General features: G+C 44.8%; 1 protein-coding gene across 1 annotated transcript in view; it reads right to left on the bottom strand.

Annotated features, from left to right (window-relative positions):
* Positions 1–21,633, bottom strand: part of DNAH9 (dynein axonemal heavy chain 9) — a 288,583-nt gene that overhangs the window by 112,228 nt on the left and 154,722 nt on the right. The window contains exons 40-45 of the mRNA XM_055576493.1: positions 20,677–20,779; positions 19,486–19,725; positions 9,259–9,420; positions 8,216–8,412; positions 3,339–3,501; positions 2,335–2,458 (exon numbers count right to left, since the gene is read on the bottom strand). Of these exons, the coding sequence (XP_055432468.1) occupies positions 2,335–2,458; positions 3,339–3,501; positions 8,216–8,412; positions 9,259–9,420; positions 19,486–19,725; positions 20,677–20,779 (989 nt within the window). The remainder of the gene's footprint in view (positions 1–2,334; positions 2,459–3,338; positions 3,502–8,215; positions 8,413–9,258; positions 9,421–19,485; positions 19,726–20,676; positions 20,780–21,633) is intronic.

Genomic DNA, 21,633 nt, shown 5'->3' on the forward strand with positions numbered 1-21,633 from the left:
TCTTGAGAGTCCCTTGGACTTCAAGGAGATCCAACCAGTCCATCCTAAAGGAGATCAATCCTGGATGTTCATTGGAAGGACTGATGTTGAAGCTGAAACTCCAGTACTTTGGCCACCTGATGCAAAGAGCTGACTCATTTGAAAAGACCCTGATGCTGCATAAGATTGAGGGCAGGAGGAGAAGGGGGCGACAGAGGATGAGATGGTTGGATGGCATCACTGACTCAAAGGACATGAGTTTGGGTAAACTCTGGTAGTTGGTGATGGACAGAGAGGCCTGGCGGAATGCAGTTCGTGGGGTCGCAAAGAGTCAGATACGACTGAGCAACTGAACTGAACTGATACAGTCCATGGGGTTGCACAGAGTCAGACACGGCTGAGTGACTTTCCCTTTCAGTTTCTCTGGTAGTTCAGTGGTAAAGAATCTGCCTGCCAATGCAGGAGACACAGGTTCGATCCCTGGTCTGGGAAGATCCCACATGCCTGGGAGCAACTAAGCCCATGCACCATAACTATTGAACCTATGCTCTAGAGCCTGGGAGCCACAGCTACTGAGCCCACATGCTGCAACTATTGAAGCCCAGAGCCCTAGAGTCCGTGCTTCACAACAAGAGACGCATCACAAGGAGAAACCTGTGCGCTGCAACTAGAGAAAAACCCGAGCAGCAACAAAGACCCAGCACAGCTAAAAATAAATAAAATAAATTATAAAAAAGAGAAAAGAACCACTTATTGGATTGGAGGAGGAAAGGTGTAAGAGTTAATAAACAAATTCCTGGACTGAAAGGTAATTTAAATCAGGCAGGTTGGGAAAGAAATGAGAATGTGGAGTCGGTGTAATGGTTGGAACCATCACAGCAAGGAACCTGGGACTCTGGTCCTCGTCAGGGAGAAGCCAAAGTCTTCTCCCAGAGCCTGCTAGTGCATGGTCCAAACCAGGGACAGGGCTCATCGTGGAAGTGACAGTAAAACGGCCCTGGGTACATGGGAACAAAATGTGGAGCAGTCAATGATTGTGAAGCTGTGAAGCTCCTAGAGACCGCATGGGAGGAGCCATCCTGAAAGGTATTTTATATGACATGGAACAGACTTTGGAGAATCACACGGTGATCTTGGTCCTTGGACTTTATAGACTAAGGAAGATTTAGTCAGAGAGCCTGGAGGTGGGGAGAAACAGGCTTTCTGAAGTGCTGGAAATCTGGAGGCAGAAATTGTGCTCAGAACACCTGTGCCCAGACTATTCTATCAGCGCAGATGAAGAGGTGGCTTTGTAGATGTGAAATCTGGACTGAGTCAAGAAATAATGTTCTCTTTTTAATTAATATAAATATATACATCTCCCCCCAAATTTCTGAAAATGCATAATTTTTGTACTATATTGTCTTATCTTCTTGGATATGCATATACCTTAAATTTTTTTCCTAACACTTAATATTTGTTTATTTGGCTGCATCTGGACTTAGTTGCCATCAATTGCTCCAAGGCATGTGCGATCTTAGCTCCCCAACCAGGGACTGAACCTATATCCCTTGCTTTGTAAGGCAGATTCTTACTAGACTACCACAGAAGTCCTTAAATATATATATACACACTTATCTATATCTTGGGTATGCATATGTACATATTTTTATATATTAGTATGTTTATAGATGCATATATATGTATACATAAACTTTTTTTTCTTGAATGGCTGACATAAGTCCTGAATCCCTAAAGAAATAAGGACAGCAAAGTATCAAGAATTGAACTTCCCAGTGAAGTCCTATTTTGCATTCACATTGTCACAGGGACATTGAGACAGCCTTTGTCAAGTTCTTTGTAATCTAAGAAAACCATCCTCTGTCCGTTTCTGCTTCTACTTTGTTTGCTTCAAGTTCTGAGTCCTTGGTGAATTAAACTGCCAACCTAACCTTGCCCTATTGTCTAAGTTTTGTGGGTGCATGTTTTCTGTGTATCTTGCAGCTAACACCTAACCTCCCTGAAATACTGCACACGTTCCATCTCCTCTGTCTTGGGTGTAGGAGGGAACAGCACCTTCTCTCTGGACTCAGCAGGTCAGCCGGCCCTTCAGCTGCTCTTCTTCCTATTGTCATATCTGGTCCCACCTAAGGAAGCCCCAAGAATACTGTCTGTTTGGAGTGTAAGGACAGTGAAAGCCGGCAGGCCCAGCACCAGTCCTCGAAGGACCTTCATGAATCAAGTCTCCCCTGTATTGGTTTTCTCCCTCATTTCTGTGGCCTTGCTCTTCTGACCTTGAACCAAGCCTCCACCTGGGAATGACTCTGACTCCAGCAGGAATTCATTAGAGATATTCAAGTGCAAAGAGTCTCTTACCAGATGCCAAGAGGTCGTTGATGAACACGAGGAACTTCTCGTCAGCCACTTGGGCATCGGTCATGAGAAACACGGTGCTGAGGTTCTTGACCCCGGCTTTCAGGCACAAGCCTGCCAGGTCCGCCTGCAGAAACCATGGCAGAGACCTCTGAGAAGAGGGCCTCCTTGAAAAGAGACCCCCACCCACTTTTTAGGAACGGGACCGCTTTCTTGTCTGTTCTCACAGGAAATAAGGAAAGATGGCAATGGGAGGGAAGGAGGAGTGTGACTTTGAACTCACAGGCAGAAAAATATGCCTCATTCCCAGGCCTTGATCCCATAGATGGAAAAGTGGAATAAATAGTGATGATCTTTAATTCACACAACCACCGTGGCTCCTGAATGAGTTTCTAGGACTCCTGCCTTGTGCCAAGAGACATGAGCTTTCCAAAGACAAGGATGGTCCCCTGTTCACCTGTGTTAACTTATATCATCACACGAGTGAATGACTTGCCCCAGGAGGGAAGCAAACGCTTTTAGTTCTGACAGAAGAGTCACCACGTACTTGGACCTCCAGGCCTGGGCAGATGACTATATCTTATGATAGCAGAGTTTTGTGTTTTTATGACTAGCTCCAGGAAAAGACTTGTATTGCAAAAAATATATGTACATGGGGGAACACACAAACACACTCACACATATGCACACACAATCATTTGGTAGAAAATTTGTTGTTGTTGACTTTGATGTATTAATAGATATGCTTCCTGTCTGGGTGAGAGCTGAGGCTCTACAGATGTCACTAAAGCAGCGGAGGTCTCCCAGATACAGAGCTTGGGAAGGCCAGGTTCTCAGGCAGGGTCTAATGAGCCCCTCCAGCCACCAGCCCAGAGTCTAAGAAGAAGGTGGACAGACTGTGAAGAGGAGATTCTGGGCGAGGGAGCCGAAGAGCTAACGCAGGGTGACAGGGAGCTGGGCAGCTAGGGAGAGGCTAGGTCTCCTCCTGCAGCCGCCGACCCTCCTACCTTGAAGTCCGGGATCTGGTAGCCTCTCCGCAACGTGATCTGGAATATGTCCATGGAGCTGACGAAAGCCGCCAGCCGGGTTAGGCTCTGCTTGCCACTCCCCCCAACGCCGACCAGCAGAGCGTTTCCCCGGGGGGACTCCAGGATGCGATTAATGTGGCAGCTGAGAGAGAAGCAGAGACACAGGGCTTCGATCAGATTCCCCTCCGTCAGGAGCAGGTGGAATGGTCTGGGGGACCTGGAACCCTTGCACGCACATCCTGGGCTGAGCTTGGGAAGACTCAGTTAAGAGGTTGACTAAGAAAAGATGCACAAGGTGAGAGTTGCAAGTTAAGTTTTATTTGGGGCAAAATGAGGACTGCAGCTTGGGAGACAGCAGCGCAGAGACCTCTGAGAGGCTGCTCCAAAGAGGTCATGGGGAAAGATCGCTAGATAAGATTTTGGTAAAGAGGGAGTTCAGAGTAATCCAAGGTTTTCTGCTAGTCTTGAGGAGCTGATGTCACCGTGAAGGGATTCAGTGCTTTTCTAGATATGAGGTGATGCAAGGATTGGGAGCATGAAATCAGTTTCTGAAAATATTTATCTAAAGACCTGTTCCACCAGTTTCCTGGAGCACAGAGTGCCTCACTCTCCAACCTGGACTCTCTTCAGGGGGTGTTGAAGGTCCACAGCTGTAGCAGAACAGGGTTCAATCTCTGCAAAGGCAGAGAGCAAATGCCCTTGGCAAGCGCCAATTTGTAGTTGACAATGGTCCCCAAGCTTGGCCTCGCCTCTGGCCCGAGTGGACTAAAGTCTCCCTACTCTGCGTTAAGCCAAAGCCTCTGGTGAAGCACAGGTGGTGGAGGAAGAGCCCAAGGCAGCCAGGAGGGGTTTGTGATGGCAACAAGAAGGGCCTGGGGTTATATCTCTAATTATGTCCACAGGATGAATTCCTAGTGAGACCGTTTTCACGGCTTTTGATAAATGCTGAAAAACTGCACTCCCCCACCCCATTATGCTGGTGCTGCTGCTAAGTCGCTTCAGTCGTGTCCGACTCTGTGCGACCCCATAGACGGCAGCCCACCAGGCTCCCCCGTCCCTGGGATTCTCCAGGCAAGAACACTGGAGTGGGTTGCCATTTCCTTCTCCAATGCATGAAAGTGAAAAGTGAAAGTGAAATCGCTCAGTCGGGTCTGACTCTTAGCGACCCCATGGACTGCAGCCCACCAGGCTCCTCCGTCCGTGGGATTCTCCAGGCAAGAGTACTGGAGTGGGGTGCCATTGCCTTCTCCACCACCCCATTATGGTGGCACTAATTTCTTCTTAGGTGGAAGTAGTCAAAAGTTGAGTCTACTATATTGGACCATAAGAACATGTCAGATTGTATGAGTTGAATTTGAAAGTTAAGCCCATATGTTTGGGGATGGATAGCACAGTGATGCAGCCACTGTGAACAGGTCGTATGTCACTACATTTATCTAGTGACATTTTATTCCCCTAAATATTCTTTCCAGGTGCCCAGTGGTAAAGAATCTGTGTGCCAGTGCAGAAGAGGAAAGAGACTGGAGTTCAATCCCTGGATCGGGAAGATCCCCTAGAGAAGGAAATGGCAATCCATCCCACTATTCTTGCCTGGAAAACTGCAGGCAAGTAAACGAAAGCTGAAGCGGTACCACAGCACAGCTGGAGGAGTCTGGCTTACTGAAGACTGGACACACACATGGACAGAAGAGCCTCGCGTGCTACAGTCCATGCGGTTGCGAAGAGCTGGGCGTGACTGAGCACACAATACAGCAAACACTCAGGAGATTTTCACTGATCTACTTTAGCTCATTTTATGATTTTACTTTTGCATTTATAATTACTCAGTTTTGATATTCTGTCTTGTACCAGACAGATGTATACTTCTCCAGATCCGTTATTAAACCAGAGTTTCTAGACATCTGAAGAGTGTGTATTCCCAGCTTACTTTCTCTATGGTGCTAGCGCATTGAAGGGATTCAAGAAGTTTTTGTTAAATTGAAGCAGAACACCCAAGACCTTATCCTAAGCATCACATTTGGGGGTGAAGAAGTTGCAAGGAGTCATCTGCTTTGTGTCTATATGAGAAAGGGTTGCCTACGGTGACAAAAGGAGAGATAGTGGTGCAAAAATGTGCAGGCCCTCTCTTCAGATTCAAAAAAAGAGGGGCGGGGTGCAGGGATGAACTGATGAAGGTGAAAGAGGAGAGTGAAAAAGTTGGCTTAGAACTCAACATTCAGAAAACAAAGATCATGGCATCTGATCCCATCACTTCATGGTAAATAGATGGTGAAAAATGGAAACAGTGACAGACTTCATTTTCTTGGGTTCCAAAATCACTGCAGATGGTGATTGCAGCCATGAAATTAAAAGACGCTTGCTCCTTGGAAGAAAAGATATGACAAACCTAGACAGCATATTCAAAAGCAGAGATATCACTTTGCCAATGAAGGTCTGCATAGTCAAAGCTATGGTTTTTCCAGAAATTATGTATGGATGTGAGAGTTGGACCTTAAAGAACACTGAGCTTCGAAGAATTGATGCTTTCAAACTGTGATGCCGGAAAAGACTCTTGAGAGACTCCTGGACAGCAAGGAGATTAAACCAGTCAATCTTAAAGGAAATCTATGCTGAATATTCATTAGAAGGACTAATGATGAGGCTCTAATACTTTGGCCACCTGATGCAAAGGGCCAATTCATTGGAAAAGACCTTGATGCTGGGAAAGACTGAGGGCAGGAGGAGAAGGGGATGACAACCATGGACGATGCCATGGTTGGATGGCATCATTGACTCTATGGACATGAATTTGAACCAACTCAGGATGACAGTGATGGACAGGGAGGCCTGGAGTGCCGCAGTCCATGGGGTCACAAACAGTCGGACACGACTGAGCACCTGAACAGCAACAAGGGATGAAGTGATGAGGAGAGAGGCAGGCAAGGGGAAGGAAAAACTCAAGTAGGTTTGGTGGGCCGCCCAACACCCAGCTCTATTCTGGAAGGCCTGAAGTCAGTTCAGCATGGTCCATGCTATTCTATCGCTAAATGGAAATGCATCGTTAGAGCTGAAGCTTTCAAAGAAGAATGGTGAAGTCTGCAACTGTCAGCATCGGACGCCAGCTGGGGGTTCATTAACAACCTCTGATGAGGGCAAAGGACTCTGCATTTAAATCACAAAATCTGAAAGGAAGATCAATATTCTAAAGGGTGCCTGGGCTAGAAAACCAAGGCAGTCTGAGTTAAGCCCATTACTGAGCTTCTGGGAGATTAAAAACAAAAGCTGAAGATGTACCACAGCACAGCTGGAGGAAACTGGCTTATTGAAGACTGGACACACACACACACACACACACACACACACACACACACGAGAGAGAGAGAGAGAGAGAGAGAGAGAGAGAGAGAGAACCAATAAGATGCACAAAAGAAGGGGCATGAAAGAATTTCCTTTTTTTGTTAATAAACATGAAGTGATTCTAAGAGGAAGAGGAGGAGGCAGAAAAACATACGTTGGAGCAAACGAACAAAGAAAAAGACAAAGATCATGCCAAAAGCAGGAGGAACGATCTAGTGCGAAGCTTTCCAAAGAAGCAGAAGGAGAATGTGCTGGAATGGTGAAGGAACTTGGTAGGAGGGAAAAGGTGCTTTGAGGGAAAGAAAACAATGCCGAAAAGACAAAGACTCTAATCTCAGGGACTCTTATGCAGCACAAAGCCCTCGACAGGCAGGACCCTTAAAAATCCTTACTTTCTGGAGGAGCAAACTGAGGCTTGGGGCAGTTGTGTCCTTTGCGCAGTACTACTACCCATCAGTGGCAGGATGAGGACCTGAATTGGGACCTGGCTCTCAGCCGGGCCTGTGGGTTCCTGGGAAAGTGTGTACAGACTCCATCCTGGGCGCTGTGTGCAGTGCTGCCCATAAGCTTAGTTATCTGTGCTTCTCACTATATTGTTTGGTGAAGAGAAATGCCACCGGCATGGAGTGAGGGGAGAAGGAGGGTCCCTACCTCTTTCTAGGCCCTGGGGCATATAGAAGGGGGAAGAAAAAACACACGTTCCTTAACCCAGGGATCAGTTAGGTTTCAGTAAGAATTCGGAAGTGGAAGACCAAGCGGATTTTGCTGTTGGAGACCCTGGGCAGCAGGGGGCAGGGTGGAGTGATTGTAGAAGGCAGGAAGGGTGGTAAATGCAGCTCAGGTGTCAGTACATACTGTCTGGGAGGTTTGGAGACCATTCTCCATGGTTCACTTGATAGCCTGTGTGCCTAGGTCATGCTCAGTCACTAAGTCATGTCTGATTCTTTGTGACCCCACGGACTGTAGCCCACCAGGCTCCTCTGTCCATGGAATTTCCCAGGCAAGGATACTGGAGTGGGTTGCATTTCCTTCTCCAGGGGATCTTCTTGACCCAGGGATGGAACCTGTGTCTCCTGCACTGGCAGGTGATTCTTTACCACTGAGCCACCTGGGAATCCCATTCACTTGACAGGAGCAAGACTTAAAAGGACAGTTGATTTTTGAAACGTGTGCACTTAAAACTTTCGATCTCACTGGACTAGGGTGGGTTGGGAATACAGGTCCTCAGGCCTTCTGCTGCCTTATTTGATGACCTCCCATTCTCCCCTGGTGTCACTGTGGTCAGGACCAGGATTGTGAATGGCAACCATGTGCACAAATCCTGTTCCTCCAGAGTCTAACACGACACTGCCCCCCAAGGTCAGTGGCAGAAGCTGCTCTACCAGCTGCCATCTCGACCTTCACGGCAGAAGCAGTTGCTGCTTTCCCGATTTTATCTAGGTGTCCTCAAATGCCCCAGTGAGGCCTGACACTGGGAAGGGGAGACCGCTGAAGAAAGGCAAGGAGAGAAGCACACTTACACGTGGCGCACCGCGTCCTCGAAGAGCACCAGGTCCATCACCGTGTTGGCTTCATTGTGGCTCTCCAGGGCCTCCACCAGCGTCTGGGTCAGAAGTTCCCACGATTGGACGGGCATGTACTTGGGCTCCCCGATACCGTGTGCAAAATGGCAATACACGTTCAGGCTTTGGGTCTGCTCCACAGTCTCTCCGAGGTCCTGGTGACGAGACACAGGGGCAAGGACCCTCCTGACCGACTCTTGGGTCTGGTTCCACACAGAGTGGAGACAAACCTTATTAGGTATAAGAAGATAAAATACCCAGTACCACTCACCTGACTTAAAAGACAGGGGGTCTTTGTCTCATCACTACCAAGCCATCCTTGAAGTTTCAAAGGGACAGCTATTCTTTTTTTAATCCAGAAAGGAATTGTTTACTTATAAAAACCCAAATATTTGAGATTTTGAGAGGTGGAGATTGTTATGAAAGTGAGTCCAAGAAAGAACAGGCTTTCTAATGCATCAGGAGGGGTGTATGTCAGCATGAGCAATTGTTCCCACCTGCCACTCTTTCCTTCTAAGGTTCAGACTGGAGGACTCACTCGGGAAGAGGTGATCAGCATGCTGTTCAACAGCAGGGGCATAACCCAGGAAATAAATTTTAAATCACTATTTAAATAAATCTTCAGTCTCTAGAGTTGTTCCAAATGTTCCAAGTTTCAGACTTGTTCCAAACTTCCAGCCAATAGCAGTTCCAAAGTGGCTGGCTCTGCAGAGACAAGACTCTGAATTTCCAAGGATGCTGGTGTGTCAGCTGGGATGACCAATTTGGGGAAAGGACAAGGATATGGTCAGATGGTCTTCACAGACCTCACAAGACCGAGATTCTATGGTTCTCTTCTTGCCCCAGAATTTTCCACTTTGTAACACTAAGGACAGACTTTCTTTCTTTATCTAAATATGATTTTCTTCAATTTAAGGGCTAGATTTTTATCATTTTGGTGATCCTTGCATAATCACCATTCTTTTTCAGATGTAAGCAGAAATTCACAGGGCAATACTCACATCAAAAATTTTCTTGACCGCGTCTACCTGGATCTTATCAAAAAGATCAAGGTCCTTCTCTTCCACCATCTTATCCCGGTAGACCCGATTCGATTCGTGCAGATAGAGATTTACTAGGTCCTCTGTGGACTTGACACATTCCACGGAGGAGAAGAGAATACCCTGTAAGGAGAATAAACAGCAAAAAAAAAAAAAATAACATGAATAGCAACTTAAAACTTCAACAGTTACTATTGATGGAAGCCAGTTATGCAACAGGCACCGGACAAAGCTCACTTAACCACCGTGATATACATACAAAGTAATTTTTACAATAGTTATTCAGCATAAGGTGAAGGGTGTGATTCAGAAAGAAAGCAAGCGTGCTCTACGGTATAGGGTAATAAGTGGCCTTAGTTCAAAACCACACAGCTCTGAAGCCAGGTCTGCCTGACCTGAGATCCTGGAATTTCAACCACTACTTTCCAAATCACCACAGAAATGGGTGAGGTGGCTTCTTGGCTGCATTTCAACTCTACAAGTGCCATTGTGAAAGCTAATCTGGGTGATGACTGTTAATTCAAATCAGAAGGACAACAGAGGGCTGGAAGGAATATAGCTAACTTTTACAGGTCAGCAATCTAGTTATTCACCTCTAGTAAGTTCTTCTTCCTATATACCTCAGGGATCATTCTAAATATTTACTATTCTTTTCAAATTTCCATCACTTCCCTGTTACTATTCGCCAGTGCTCCAACCTCCTTTATGGAAAAATGGAGACCACTGAGGTCAGAGCCTCTTGACAATTTCAAATCCTATAACTTAAAGCTCATCGATGTCTTCTTTGCCCTCACTGACTTCTGTCTTATCTTACAAGAAAAGGAGTCCTTTAATTGTACGTCATTACAGACAGAATGGGCTTCCCCGGTGGCTCAGATAATAAAGAATTTGCCTGCAATGAGGGAAACTTGGGTTCGATCCCTAGGTTGGGAAGATTCCCCTGGAGAAGGGAATGGCTACCCACTCCAGTATTCTTGCCTGAAGAAATGCATGGACAGAGGAGCCTGGTGGACTACAGTCCATGGGGTCACAGAGTCAAGACACAACTGAGCAACTAACACTTTTGCTACAGACAGAATGATGCTCAGATTCACCTGCATGGCATGAAGATCCAGTCATAACAAGAGGTGAAAGGCTGACGATTAATGATCTAAGTAACCATGTCAAGAAGAGACAAGAACAAGAACAAACTTACCTCAATCCTAGAGTAAGTAGGAAGAAAGAGATTATAAAGAAAAGAGCAAATTTTAATAAATTTGTATACAAAAATGTATCAAATAGAGATAACCAATAAAATCAAACACATAATATTGACATACGTCTCTTTTTCAGTTTCTTTGGAAAAGACTAGCACTATTAGCCGTACTCTCTAGCAGGGCTGATTGAAGATAAAAAGAGAAAAACAGAGAAGGTACACATAATCAATAGCCAGAACAAAAAAAGAGAGCACATGTCGGATAAAACAGATACTTAAAAGATAACAACAGGATACTATAAACAATTTTATGCTAATAAATTAGAAGCTGAGGACACTGACATCTGACCACAACTGATGCAAAAAGAAGGAGAAAATGTGAATTGCCTAATATGTATTTAAAAAATGGAATTTATAATGGAAAATCTTTCACAAAAAAACTCCAGATGGTTTCATCATTAAATTCTTCTGACATTTAATAAAGGTACAATACAGTGTCTTAAAAATTCTTCCTGAGAGTAGAAATAGAGGAAATGGTTCCCAATGCATTTTATGAGGACTTCTTAACCTTAGAACACTGGAAGAAAGAAAAATGATACGAAAATCATATTAATATAGGTGCAAACATTATAGAGAAAAAAATAATGAGTGGAATCCAGAAGATCAAGTAAGTTCACCATGTTAACAACTCAGTTGGGTTGATTACTAAAAAATAATCAATGTAATTTATCCCATTTCCAGAAAAAAAAGAGAAAAAGATAAATACCAGTGATTTCAACAGATATAGAAAAATCATTTAAGTTTCAACATACATTCATGATAAAAAAAAAAAAAACTCTTAGTAAACTATAAACGGAAAGAAATTTTCTTAAACTGGTAAAGAGCATCCACGAAAATCTATAGTAAGCATCACACTTAACAGCCAACTATTGTAAACACTTGCCCTTAAAATTAGGAATGCTGCGAAAGGCCACTCTCACTACGTCTCTTCCTTGAGGCGGCAGGCAAGAAAAAGCAATGGGAAGACTTAAGGGTCAGAAAGAAAGGAATTGTTACTATGATTCATTTTTACCAATGGCATGATTGTGTATATAGGTGCAAACATAATATTGAACAAAAGTACACAAGCGTATTTTCCATACAATTTGCATATAAAGTCCCAAAATAGGCTGAAATAACGTATGGGGCTAGAAGTCCAGATAGTATTTTAGCTCTGAGAGAAGAAGAAAAGAGTGAGCAGAGGACTGCCCTGGTGGCCCAGTGGTTAAGAATCCATCTGCCAAAGCAGGACTCACAGGTTCTGTCTCTGGTCTGGAAAGATCCCACATGCCACGGGTCAACTAAGGTGGTTTGCCGCAACTACTGACCCCAGGCTCTAGAGTTCAGGAGCCACAATTACCAAAGCCTGCACAACCTGGAGCTCACGCACCACAACAAGAGAAGCCACCACAATGGGAAGTTGCGGCAACAAATACCCAATGCAGCCAAATAAATAGGGAAGTACAAAGAAAAGAAAAGCTTCATTTTTTTTTTTTTTTTAAAGAGTGAACAGAAGGAAGAAAAACAAGGGGTTTCAGGGATGCTGGGAACGTACTTCTTTTTTAAAAAAATGTATTTTTTGGGAAAGTAGTTCTTGACTTGAGCTATGGTTATGTAGCTGTGATGATTTCGTGACAATTAACTGAGATGTGTGTTCATGACTTCGGCGCTTTTCGGCTTGGATGTGAGACTTTTAAAAGAGTTTATTTTAGAGAAAGAAAGAAATCTCATTAGGTCCCTTTGGCCCCTGTCTGCTTCCTGGATCTCCTGGGTACCAGCCCTGTGTGAGGTGTGGACAGCGGAGAAGGAGCCCCGCCACCAGTGCTGACTCTGGGAGCGAGGAGAGCCATCAGCTCAAGTTTACAAGCCCCGTTACAGCCAGATGCTCAGGCTGACTGACAATTAAGGGCTGAGTCGATGAGAGTGTGTCAAGGGCAAACTTTGCACCAACTCAGACAGTTTTGTGTAGCACTGAGATGGGAATGCTTAATGATTTTTGCTCAGAGCACGATCAAGTTCTGTCCTGATGTCTGGATCCTGGACAGAGTGAGTGAAGCTCAGAGAAGGGCTGAATGATGGAAGCTTGGATCAAGCTGGATGGAGGAAAACGGCGTGTTCTCCAGACAGCACCTGTCTCCTTGCGGGCATTCAACCCTCCTTACAGCTCTCCTGTCAGGCCTTTAGGCAAGCAGGCTGGGAAAGGGGAGGGAGGGGGAAGCTGTAGCCAAGCTGTGGGCTCAAAACTCTGTTCTGGAGGAGGAGGGTGAGGGGCTGTGTGGATGGACGGAGGCAGGTTCTCCAGTGGGGGTGCACTTCCCACATTTGGGGCTGGGAGCTGACAGCTGGCAGGCTGCAGAGGTAGGGCTGGGACACAGAGCCCAGGGATTGCTACTCAGGCTGGCTGACTCTGGAAAAGAAACAGACTTAGCCCCACACCATACCTCTCCTCCTAGTTCCTCCCTGACTAGGGAGGAGCTAACACAGGCTGGACTGGGACCCTCTTTCCTCACGACACCTTGGCAGCCTGAATCCCCACACAAGAGAGCTGACCCCCCCACTCATCTGGGGTAGGAGGCTTCTGCTTGGCAGTTACGCGAACACACTCGAGCTACTGACTTGTCTGTGACACAGTTTTGTCATTTCCAAATTGGAAGTGATCAGTGCTGCACCTGAAATGGTTGTCTTGAGGATTAAATCATTAGCTAATAGATGCAGAGGGCATAGGACGGGCTCAATAAGTGCCAGCTTTATTACAGACTGAAGCTGGACCTTTTACAAAGATCCTCTCTGGTCTCAAAGTTCCCTGCCCGATCTTGTGGCTTGGCGACGTCTACGAGGCCTGCTCCCGCCTATGTGTTATTCCACCGACACCGTGTGTACTCTTCTACCTCCCCGAGCATTCACGCTGTCATCTACGAGCTCGCAACGTCTCCCAGCCTCTGTTAAATTGGGATAACGATGTGTGTCCCAAAGGGCTGTCTAGAGTATGAATTTCAGGTCGCGCAGGTGACAAGGTGCTGTCCAGGCAGGAGCCGGCTCAGGGCATCGTGTGAGGGAGACCTGATGCCTCTTTTCCCTTTCATTCTGCCACTACGAGCAATGGGAATTTGATCTAACGACTTAACTCCTTTTTGTTCATTTGGAAAATGCAGACGGTGACACCTGTGTCTCATCCCGCTTCGGTGAGATTTAAGAGATGGCTTGTGTGATTAAAAAAAAGAAAAAGTGCCTTCCCTGGTAGTCCAGTGGTTAAGAACCCACCTGCCAAAGCAGAAGACACAAGTTCAGTCCTTGGTCCAGGAAGACCCCCTGTGCTGTGGGGCAACTAAGCCTGTGTGCCATAGCTACTGAGCCTGTGCTCAGCAACAAGAGAAGCCACCGCAATGAGAAGCCCGTGCGCCGCAACTAGAGAGTAGCCCTCGCTTGCCACCACTAGAGGAGGCCCGAGTGCAGCCATGAAGACCCAGAGCAGCCAAAAATAAATACATACATAAATAAAATTTTTAAAAGTCTTTCTCAATGAATACTTGATAAATGGGAGGTGAGGGTGGAGATGCACAGACATTGCCACTGTCCAGGTCTGAGGGCCACGGGGCTGGGTCCTTCTTGTTGCCTTAACTGTCTTAGGCTGTTTCATCAAAAGGATGGATGACGACAGAATGGCATATTGGAGGGGGGACCTGAAGACCTAGGTTCTAGTCCAGTTCCTTCCCTGGCTGGCTGTGTGCTCTTAGGCAAATCAGTGAAAGCTCTGTGCGTCTGTTTCCTCATTTATAAGTTAATAAGTGAATGTTTGGAGGCACCTGACCCAGGAGCACCATCCTGGGTCAGGTCACACGTGCGCTCAGAGACTTGGCCTGGCTGTGGGGCTCAGTGGTCCACCCTCTGGGTGAGCCTTTTGGGAACGCTACTCTCAGATCACTGAACTAATGTTCAGTGGGTTTCTGCTCCTTATGACCATGGAACCCGCAAGCCCTATGGCCTCAGTGCCTGGACTTTTGCTAGTCTGAGGTTTCCCAGAGTCCTACCTGCACAGGCAGTGCCCTGAGTGTTGCTGTTGCTCAGTCACTAAGTCACGTCCATCTCTTTGCAACCTCGTAGACTATAGCCCACCAGGCTCTCCTGTCCTCCACTGTCTCCTGGAGTTTGCTCAAATTCATGTCCATTGAGTTGGTGATGCTATCTAACCATCTTATCCTCTGCCACCCAGAGCCACCCTCTGCACCTTTTGCCTTCAGTGCTTTCCAGCATCAGGGTCTTTTCCAATGAGTCGGCTCTTCACCCTGGGTAATTATCAATGTGCTCCCCATGGAGGGTCAAGCCTTGCTCCCTGGTCAAGTTGACATTTCCCTACAGGTGTGGCCTCTGCTTGGTATAAAAGGCACTTTCCCTCAAAAATGGCTCAGAGCTGTCCTGGAGAGGGGTCCCTCTGAGAAGTAGTTTCTGCAGATTCTCCTCCAGGATGGGAGGGCTATGGACCCATGATGTGAGGGCAGGTTACCTGAGCAAGGGGAAGAAGGGGCCGGGCTTGCTGCACTGCCCTCTGGAGGTTTTGATAGTGAGGAGCCGAGCAATTGGAAGCACCAGGCAGACACAGGCCATCCCTAGTTAGAAGAGCATCACTTGTTTATTTTTGCTTTTATTTCCAATATTCTGGGAGGTGGGTCATAGAGGATCCTGCTGTGATGTATGTCAGAGAGTGTTTTGCCTATGTTCTCCTCTAGGAGTTTTATAGTTTCTGGTCTTACGTTTAGATCTTTAATCCATTTTGAGTTTATTTTTGTGTATGGTGTTAGAAAGTGTTCTAGTTTCATTCTTTTACAAGTGGTTGACCAGAGTTCCCAGCACCACTTGTTAAAGAGATTGTCTTTAATCCATTGTATATTCTTGCCTCCTTTGTCGAAGATAAGGTGTCCATATGTGCGTGGATTTATCTCTGGGCTTTCTATTTTGTTCCATTGATCTATATTTCTGTCTTTGTGCCAGTACCATACTGTCTTGATAACTGTGGCTTTGTAGTAGAGCCTGAAGTCAGGTAGGTTGATTCCTCCAGTTCCATTCTTCTTTCTCAAGATCGCTTTGGCTATTCGAGGTTTTTTGTTTTTCCATACAAATTGTGAAATTATTTGTTCTAGCTCTGTGAAGAATGCTGTTGGTAGCTTGATAGGGATTGCATTGAATCTATAGATTGCTTTGGGTAGTATACTCATTTTCACTACATTGATTCTTCCAATCCATGAACATGGTATATTTCTCCATCTGTTAGTGTCCTCTTTGATTTCTTTCACCAGTGTTTTATAGTTTTCTATATATAGGTCTTTAGATTCTTTAGGTAGATATATTCCTAAGTATTTTATTCTTTCCGTTGCAATGGTGAATGGAATTGTTTCCTTAATTTCTCTTTCTGTTTTCTCATTATTAGTGTATAGGAATGCAAGGGATTTCTGTGTGTTGATTTTATATCCTGCAACTTTACTATAGTCATTGATTAGTTCTAGTAATTTTCTGGTGGAGTCTTTAGGGTTTTCTATGTAGAGGATCATGTCATCTGCAAACAGTGAGAGCTTTACTTCTTCTTTTCCAATTTGGATTCCTTTTATTTCTTTTTCTGCTCTGATTGCTGTGGCCAAAACTTCCAAAACTATGTTGAATAGGAATGGTGAAAGTGGGCACCCTTGTCTTGTTCCTGACTTTAGAGGAAATGCTTTCAATTTTTCACCATTGAGGATAATGTTTGCTGTGGGTTTGTCATATATAGCTTTGATTATGTTGAGGTAGGTTCCTTCTATTCCTGCTTTCTGGAGAGTTTTGATCATAAATGGATGTTGAATTTTGTCAAAGGCTTTCTCTGCATCTATTGAGATAATCATATGGTTTTTATTTTTCAATTTGTTAATGTGGTGTATTACATTGATTGATTTGCGGATATTGAAGAATCCTTGCATCCCTGGGATAAAGCCCACTTGGTCATGGTGTATGATCTTTTTAATGTGTTGTTGGATTCTGATTGCTAGAATTTTGTTAAGGATTTTTGCATCTATGTTCATCAGTGATATTGGCCTGTAGTTTTCTTTTTTTGTGGGATCTTTGTCAGGTTTTGGTATTAGGGTGATGGTGGCCTCATAGAATGAGTTTGGAAGTTTACCATCCTCTGCAATTTTCTGGAAGAGTTTGAGCAGGATAGGTGTTAGCTCTTCTCTAAATTTTTGGTAGAATTCAGCTGTGAAGCCGTCTGGACCTGGGCTTTTGTTTGCTGGAAGATTTTTGATTACAGTTTCAATTTCCGTGCTTGTGATGGGTCTGTTAAGATTTTCTATTTCTTCCTGATCGAGTTTTGGAAAGTTGTACTTTTCTAAGAATTTGTCCATTTCTTCCACGTTGTCCATTTTATTGGCATATAATTGTTGATAGTAGTCTCTTATGATCCTTTGTATTTCTGTGTTGTCTGTTGTGATCTCTCCATTTTCATTTCTAATTTTATTGATTTGATTTTTCTCCCTTTGTTTCTTGATGAGTCTGGCTAATGGTTTGTCAATTTTATTTATCCTTTCAAAGAACCAGCTTTTGGTTTTGTTGATTTTTGCTATGGTCTCTTTTGTTTCTTTTGCATTTATTTCTGCTCTAATTTTTAAGATTTCTTTCCTTCTACTAACCCTGGGGTTCTTCATTTCTTCCTTTTCTAGTTGCTTTAGGTGTAGAGTTAGGTTATTTATTTGACTTTTTTCTTGTTTCTTGAGGTGTGCCTGTATTGCTATGAACTTTCCCCTTAGGACTGCTTTTACCGTGTCCCACAGGTTTTGGGTTGTTGTGTTTTCATTTTCATTCGTTTCTATGCAAATTTTGATTTCTTTTTTGATTTCTTCTGTGATTTGTTGGTTATTCAGCAGCGTGTTGTTCAGCCTCCATATGTTGGATTTTTTAATAGTTTTTCTCCTGTAATTGAGATCTAATCTTACTGCATTGTGGTCAGAAAAGATGCTTGGAATGATTTCTATTTTTTTGAACCTTAAAAGCTTCTGCACATCAAAGGAAACTATTAGCAAGGTGAAAAGACAGCCTTCAGAATGGGAGAAGATAATAGCAAATGAAGCAACTGACAAACAACTAATCTCGAGAATATACAAGCAACTCCTACAGCTCAACTCCAGAAAAATAAATGACCCAATCAAAAAATGGGCCAAAGAACTAAATAGACATTTCTCCAAAGAAGACATAAAGATGGCTAACAAACACATGAAAAGATGCTCAACATCACTCATTATCAGAGAAATGCAAATCAAAACCACTATGAGGTACCATTTCACACCAGTCAGAATGGCTGCAATCCAAAAGTCTACAAGTAATAAATGCTGGAGAGGGTGTGGAGAAAAGGGAACCCTCTTACACTGTTGGTGGGAATGCAAACTAGTGCAGCCACTATGGAGAACAGTGTGGAGATTCCTTAAAAAACTGGAAATAGACATGCCTTATGATCCAGCAATCCCACTGCTGGGCATACACACTGAGAAAACCAGAAGGGAAAGAGACACGAGTACCCCAATGTTCATCGCAGCACTGTTTATAATAGCCAGGACATGGAAGCAACCTAGATGTCCATCAGCAGATGAATGGATAAGAAAGCTGTGGTACATATACACAATGGAGTATTATTCAGCCATTAAAAAGAATACATTTGAATCAGTTCTAATGAGGTGGATGAAACTGGAGCCTATTATACAGAGTGAAGTAAGCCAGAAAGAAAAACACCAATACAGTATACTAACGCATATATATGGAATTTAGAAAGATGGTAACAGTAACCCTGTGTACGAGACAGCAAAAGAGACACTGATGTATAGAACAGTCTTATGGACTCTGTGGGAGAGGGAGAGGGTGGGAAGATTTGGGAGAATGGCATTGAAACATGTAAATATCATGTATGAAATGAGATGCCAGTCCAGGTTCGATGCACGATACTGGATGCTTGGGGCTGGTGCACTGGGACGACCCAGAGGGATGGAATGGGGAGGGAGGAGGGAGGAGGGTTCAGGATGGGGAACACATGTATACCTGTGGCGGATTCATTTTGATATTTGGCAAATCTAATACAGTTATGTAAAGTTTAAAAATAAAATAAAATTAAAAAAAAAAAAAAAAAAAAAAAGAAGAGCATCACTATTTTGAAATGGTTTTGACCTGGGAAATAACCCGGAGTTTTTAGGACTGAGGCATCCCAGAGGCTGGAGGATGGTCTCCTAGGAGTAGCACCGCATGGCTTCTATAGGAGGCAGAGCCCTCCTGCATGGTTTGGGGGACGTTCTCTTGCAACTCAAGAAAGATGGGTGGACCAACAGGGCGTGCAAAATATTTTTATCTTTCTTCCGTGCCACTCTCTTTTCCTAGGCTGAAATCATTACATAACATTATCTTTGAAATGCTGAGCCGCATTCAGCTTGAAGGAACCAACTCAAAAAATGCATCTGGCTTACTGAGAAGTAACTCAATCGACTAATAGAATTCTATATTTTAAACATTTTTGGCTGTGCTGGATGTTGGTCACTACAAGGGCTTTTTCTTTAGTTGCAGAGAGTACAGGCTACTCTCTAGTAGAGGTGCTTGGGCTTCTCATTGCGGTGGCTTCTCTTGTTTTGGAGCACAGGCTCTAGGGCACTGTGGCACCTGGGCTCAACAGTTGTGGTGCATGGGCTTAGCTGCTCTGAGGCATGTGGGATCTTCCCAGACCAGGGACTGATGTGTCTCCTGCATTGGTAGGTGGCTTCTTTACCACTGAGTCACCAGGAAAGCCCCGGAACTCTGTTCTGTTGAATAGACCCACACAGATCCTACGGTACTCTGTTTACTTATATGTTCATCATCCCATAAGAACTCTGCCTTTGTCAAAGAGTTTGGCCAAGGATGGAGGGAACAGGGTCATTGTCAAGCCTCCAAAGGTGTCTCGGAGATGTCGGACTCACCTGGAAAATGTTGGCGAAGTCCCTGAGGTTGAAGATATAGTGGAATTTGATCGCTGTGGGAAGGAACATGGTGGCAATTTTCTGGTGGAAGGTGAGGGCCAGATGGAGCAGCTGGGGGACGCTCTTGTGCAGCGCTGCTGGGAAGCTCCCCAGCTTGAGGTGCTGAGTCAGGATGGCGCTGTAGATGGAGGACAGGGCATCTGCTCCCGGGAAGGAGAGGGTGAACACACTGAAGTGACGCTGCTCGGGAAAACAGAGCCACAGGGAGGAGGCCATGAGTTACCCTCTGTGGTCACAGAACAGAAATCACCTCTTCTGGATTTGGATACAGTGGTCAAGAATTCTTAGGAGGGCTTTGAATTCTACATTCTGGCCACACTTCTCACATTAAACCCAAACTTAGTTGAGCCTAGAATGAATGAAGGGCTTTGGACCTCTGATCAAAGATGTCAGTGTGGCATAGCAGAAGGAGAAGGGAACCTGGACTCTGGGTCCAAATCTGATCATGATACTGAGAATGCATGTGACCTTGGCAGGGTCATTCACCCCTCTGAAGTTCTCTCATTCTGAAGGCCAAGTTGAATTAGACTAACCCTATGAGTCCATCTGGCTCGAAAAGCTTCTTTAAAAAGTGGTACAAATGAACTTATTTACAAAACAGAAATAAGAGTCACAGATGTAGAAAACAAACTCATGGTTACTGAGGGGGGAACGGGAGGGAGGTATAAATTGGAAGATTGGGACTGACATACACACACTCCAATATATAAAGCAGATAATAAGAACCTACTGTATAGCACAGGGAAATCTACTCAATACTCTGTAATGACCTATATGGGAAAAGAATTTTAAAAAGGATGGATGTGTGTGTGTGTGTGTGTGTGTATTTGTGTGTGTGTGTGTGTGTGTATACACACATATAATTGATTCACTTTGCTGTACAGCAGAAACTAACACAACACTGCAAATCAACTATGCTCCAATGAAAGTTAATTATAAAAAAAAGAAAAAAGCTTCAGGGGGTCTGGGTTGAGGTGTTTTTTTGTCTCCCTGGAAATGCAAGTCCACATCCTGTATGATTTACCATGTAAAGAGGCTGGATGGGTGGAGAGCCAATTTTCCCACAGAGACCAGTAACATCTGGTCTGGAAGGTGATGTTTAGGACTCCAAGGTCACAGTTCCCCCCTTACCTGAAGCCGGGGGTTGATGGTGAAGCTGCCCGCGGTGGGGTTCATACAGGAAACATACTGAATGTTCATGACCTCCTTCAGGGACAGTTTGTTTCGATCATACCTGGGACAGTCAGAAGCCGCAGGTGAGAGAGGGCTCAGGCAGGGGAGCGTGTTGTGAAGCTGAGCTGGGACGTGCCCAATCACTCATGTGTTTGAGAGGTTAAAAAAAGACTAGACCCACTGGTAGAAACTGAGAAGATAAAAGAGCTGAGGACAAATCCCTAAGGGATACCATGTCTGTGGAAGTAGAACAGGAAGGAGAGACCACAGAGATGGTCAAAGAGGTAGGAGGAAATCAAGGCTGTGTGGTACCCAGAAAGCCAGGACTTCCAGGACAGAGCAGTCAACCACATCAAGTGTGTACGGAGAAGAAGAAAGATGGTGACCCAATGGGGTCTGCAGGACGTCACAGTAAAGATACAGCTGTTTGAGTAAGAACAGTAAAGTGGGGGAGACAGAAACCTAATCACTGTGGCTGGAGGAGTGAGTGGGAGATAGGGAACTGGAAACTGGGGAGAGAATCTGGTAACACAGAGGGAGACAGAGCAGCAGTCAGAAAATGGTATTTTTGAACACAGATAGCTTAGTTGGTAAAGAATCCGCCTGCAATGCAAGATACTCCGGTTCTATTTCTGGGCCGGGTAGATCCTCTGGAGAAGGGATAGGCTACCCTCTCCAGTATTCTTGGGCTTCCCTGGTGGCTCAGCTGGTAAAGAATCCGCCTGCAACAAGGGAGACCTGGGTTCGATCCCTGGGTTGGGAAGATCCCCTGGAGAAAAGAAAGGCTACCCACTCCAGTATTCTGGCCTGGAGAATGTCATGAAGTGTATAGTCCATGGGGCCGTAAAGAGTCGGACACAACTCAGCGACTTTCACTATCACTAGGTAAATTCATGCAAGTTTAAATATTGATGT

Source organism: Bubalus kerabau, chromosome 4, assembly GCF_029407905.1.
Source record: "Bubalus kerabau isolate K-KA32 ecotype Philippines breed swamp buffalo chromosome 4, PCC_UOA_SB_1v2, whole genome shotgun sequence".
NCBI classification, from domain to species: domain Eukaryota; kingdom Metazoa; phylum Chordata; class Mammalia; order Artiodactyla; family Bovidae; genus Bubalus; species Bubalus kerabau.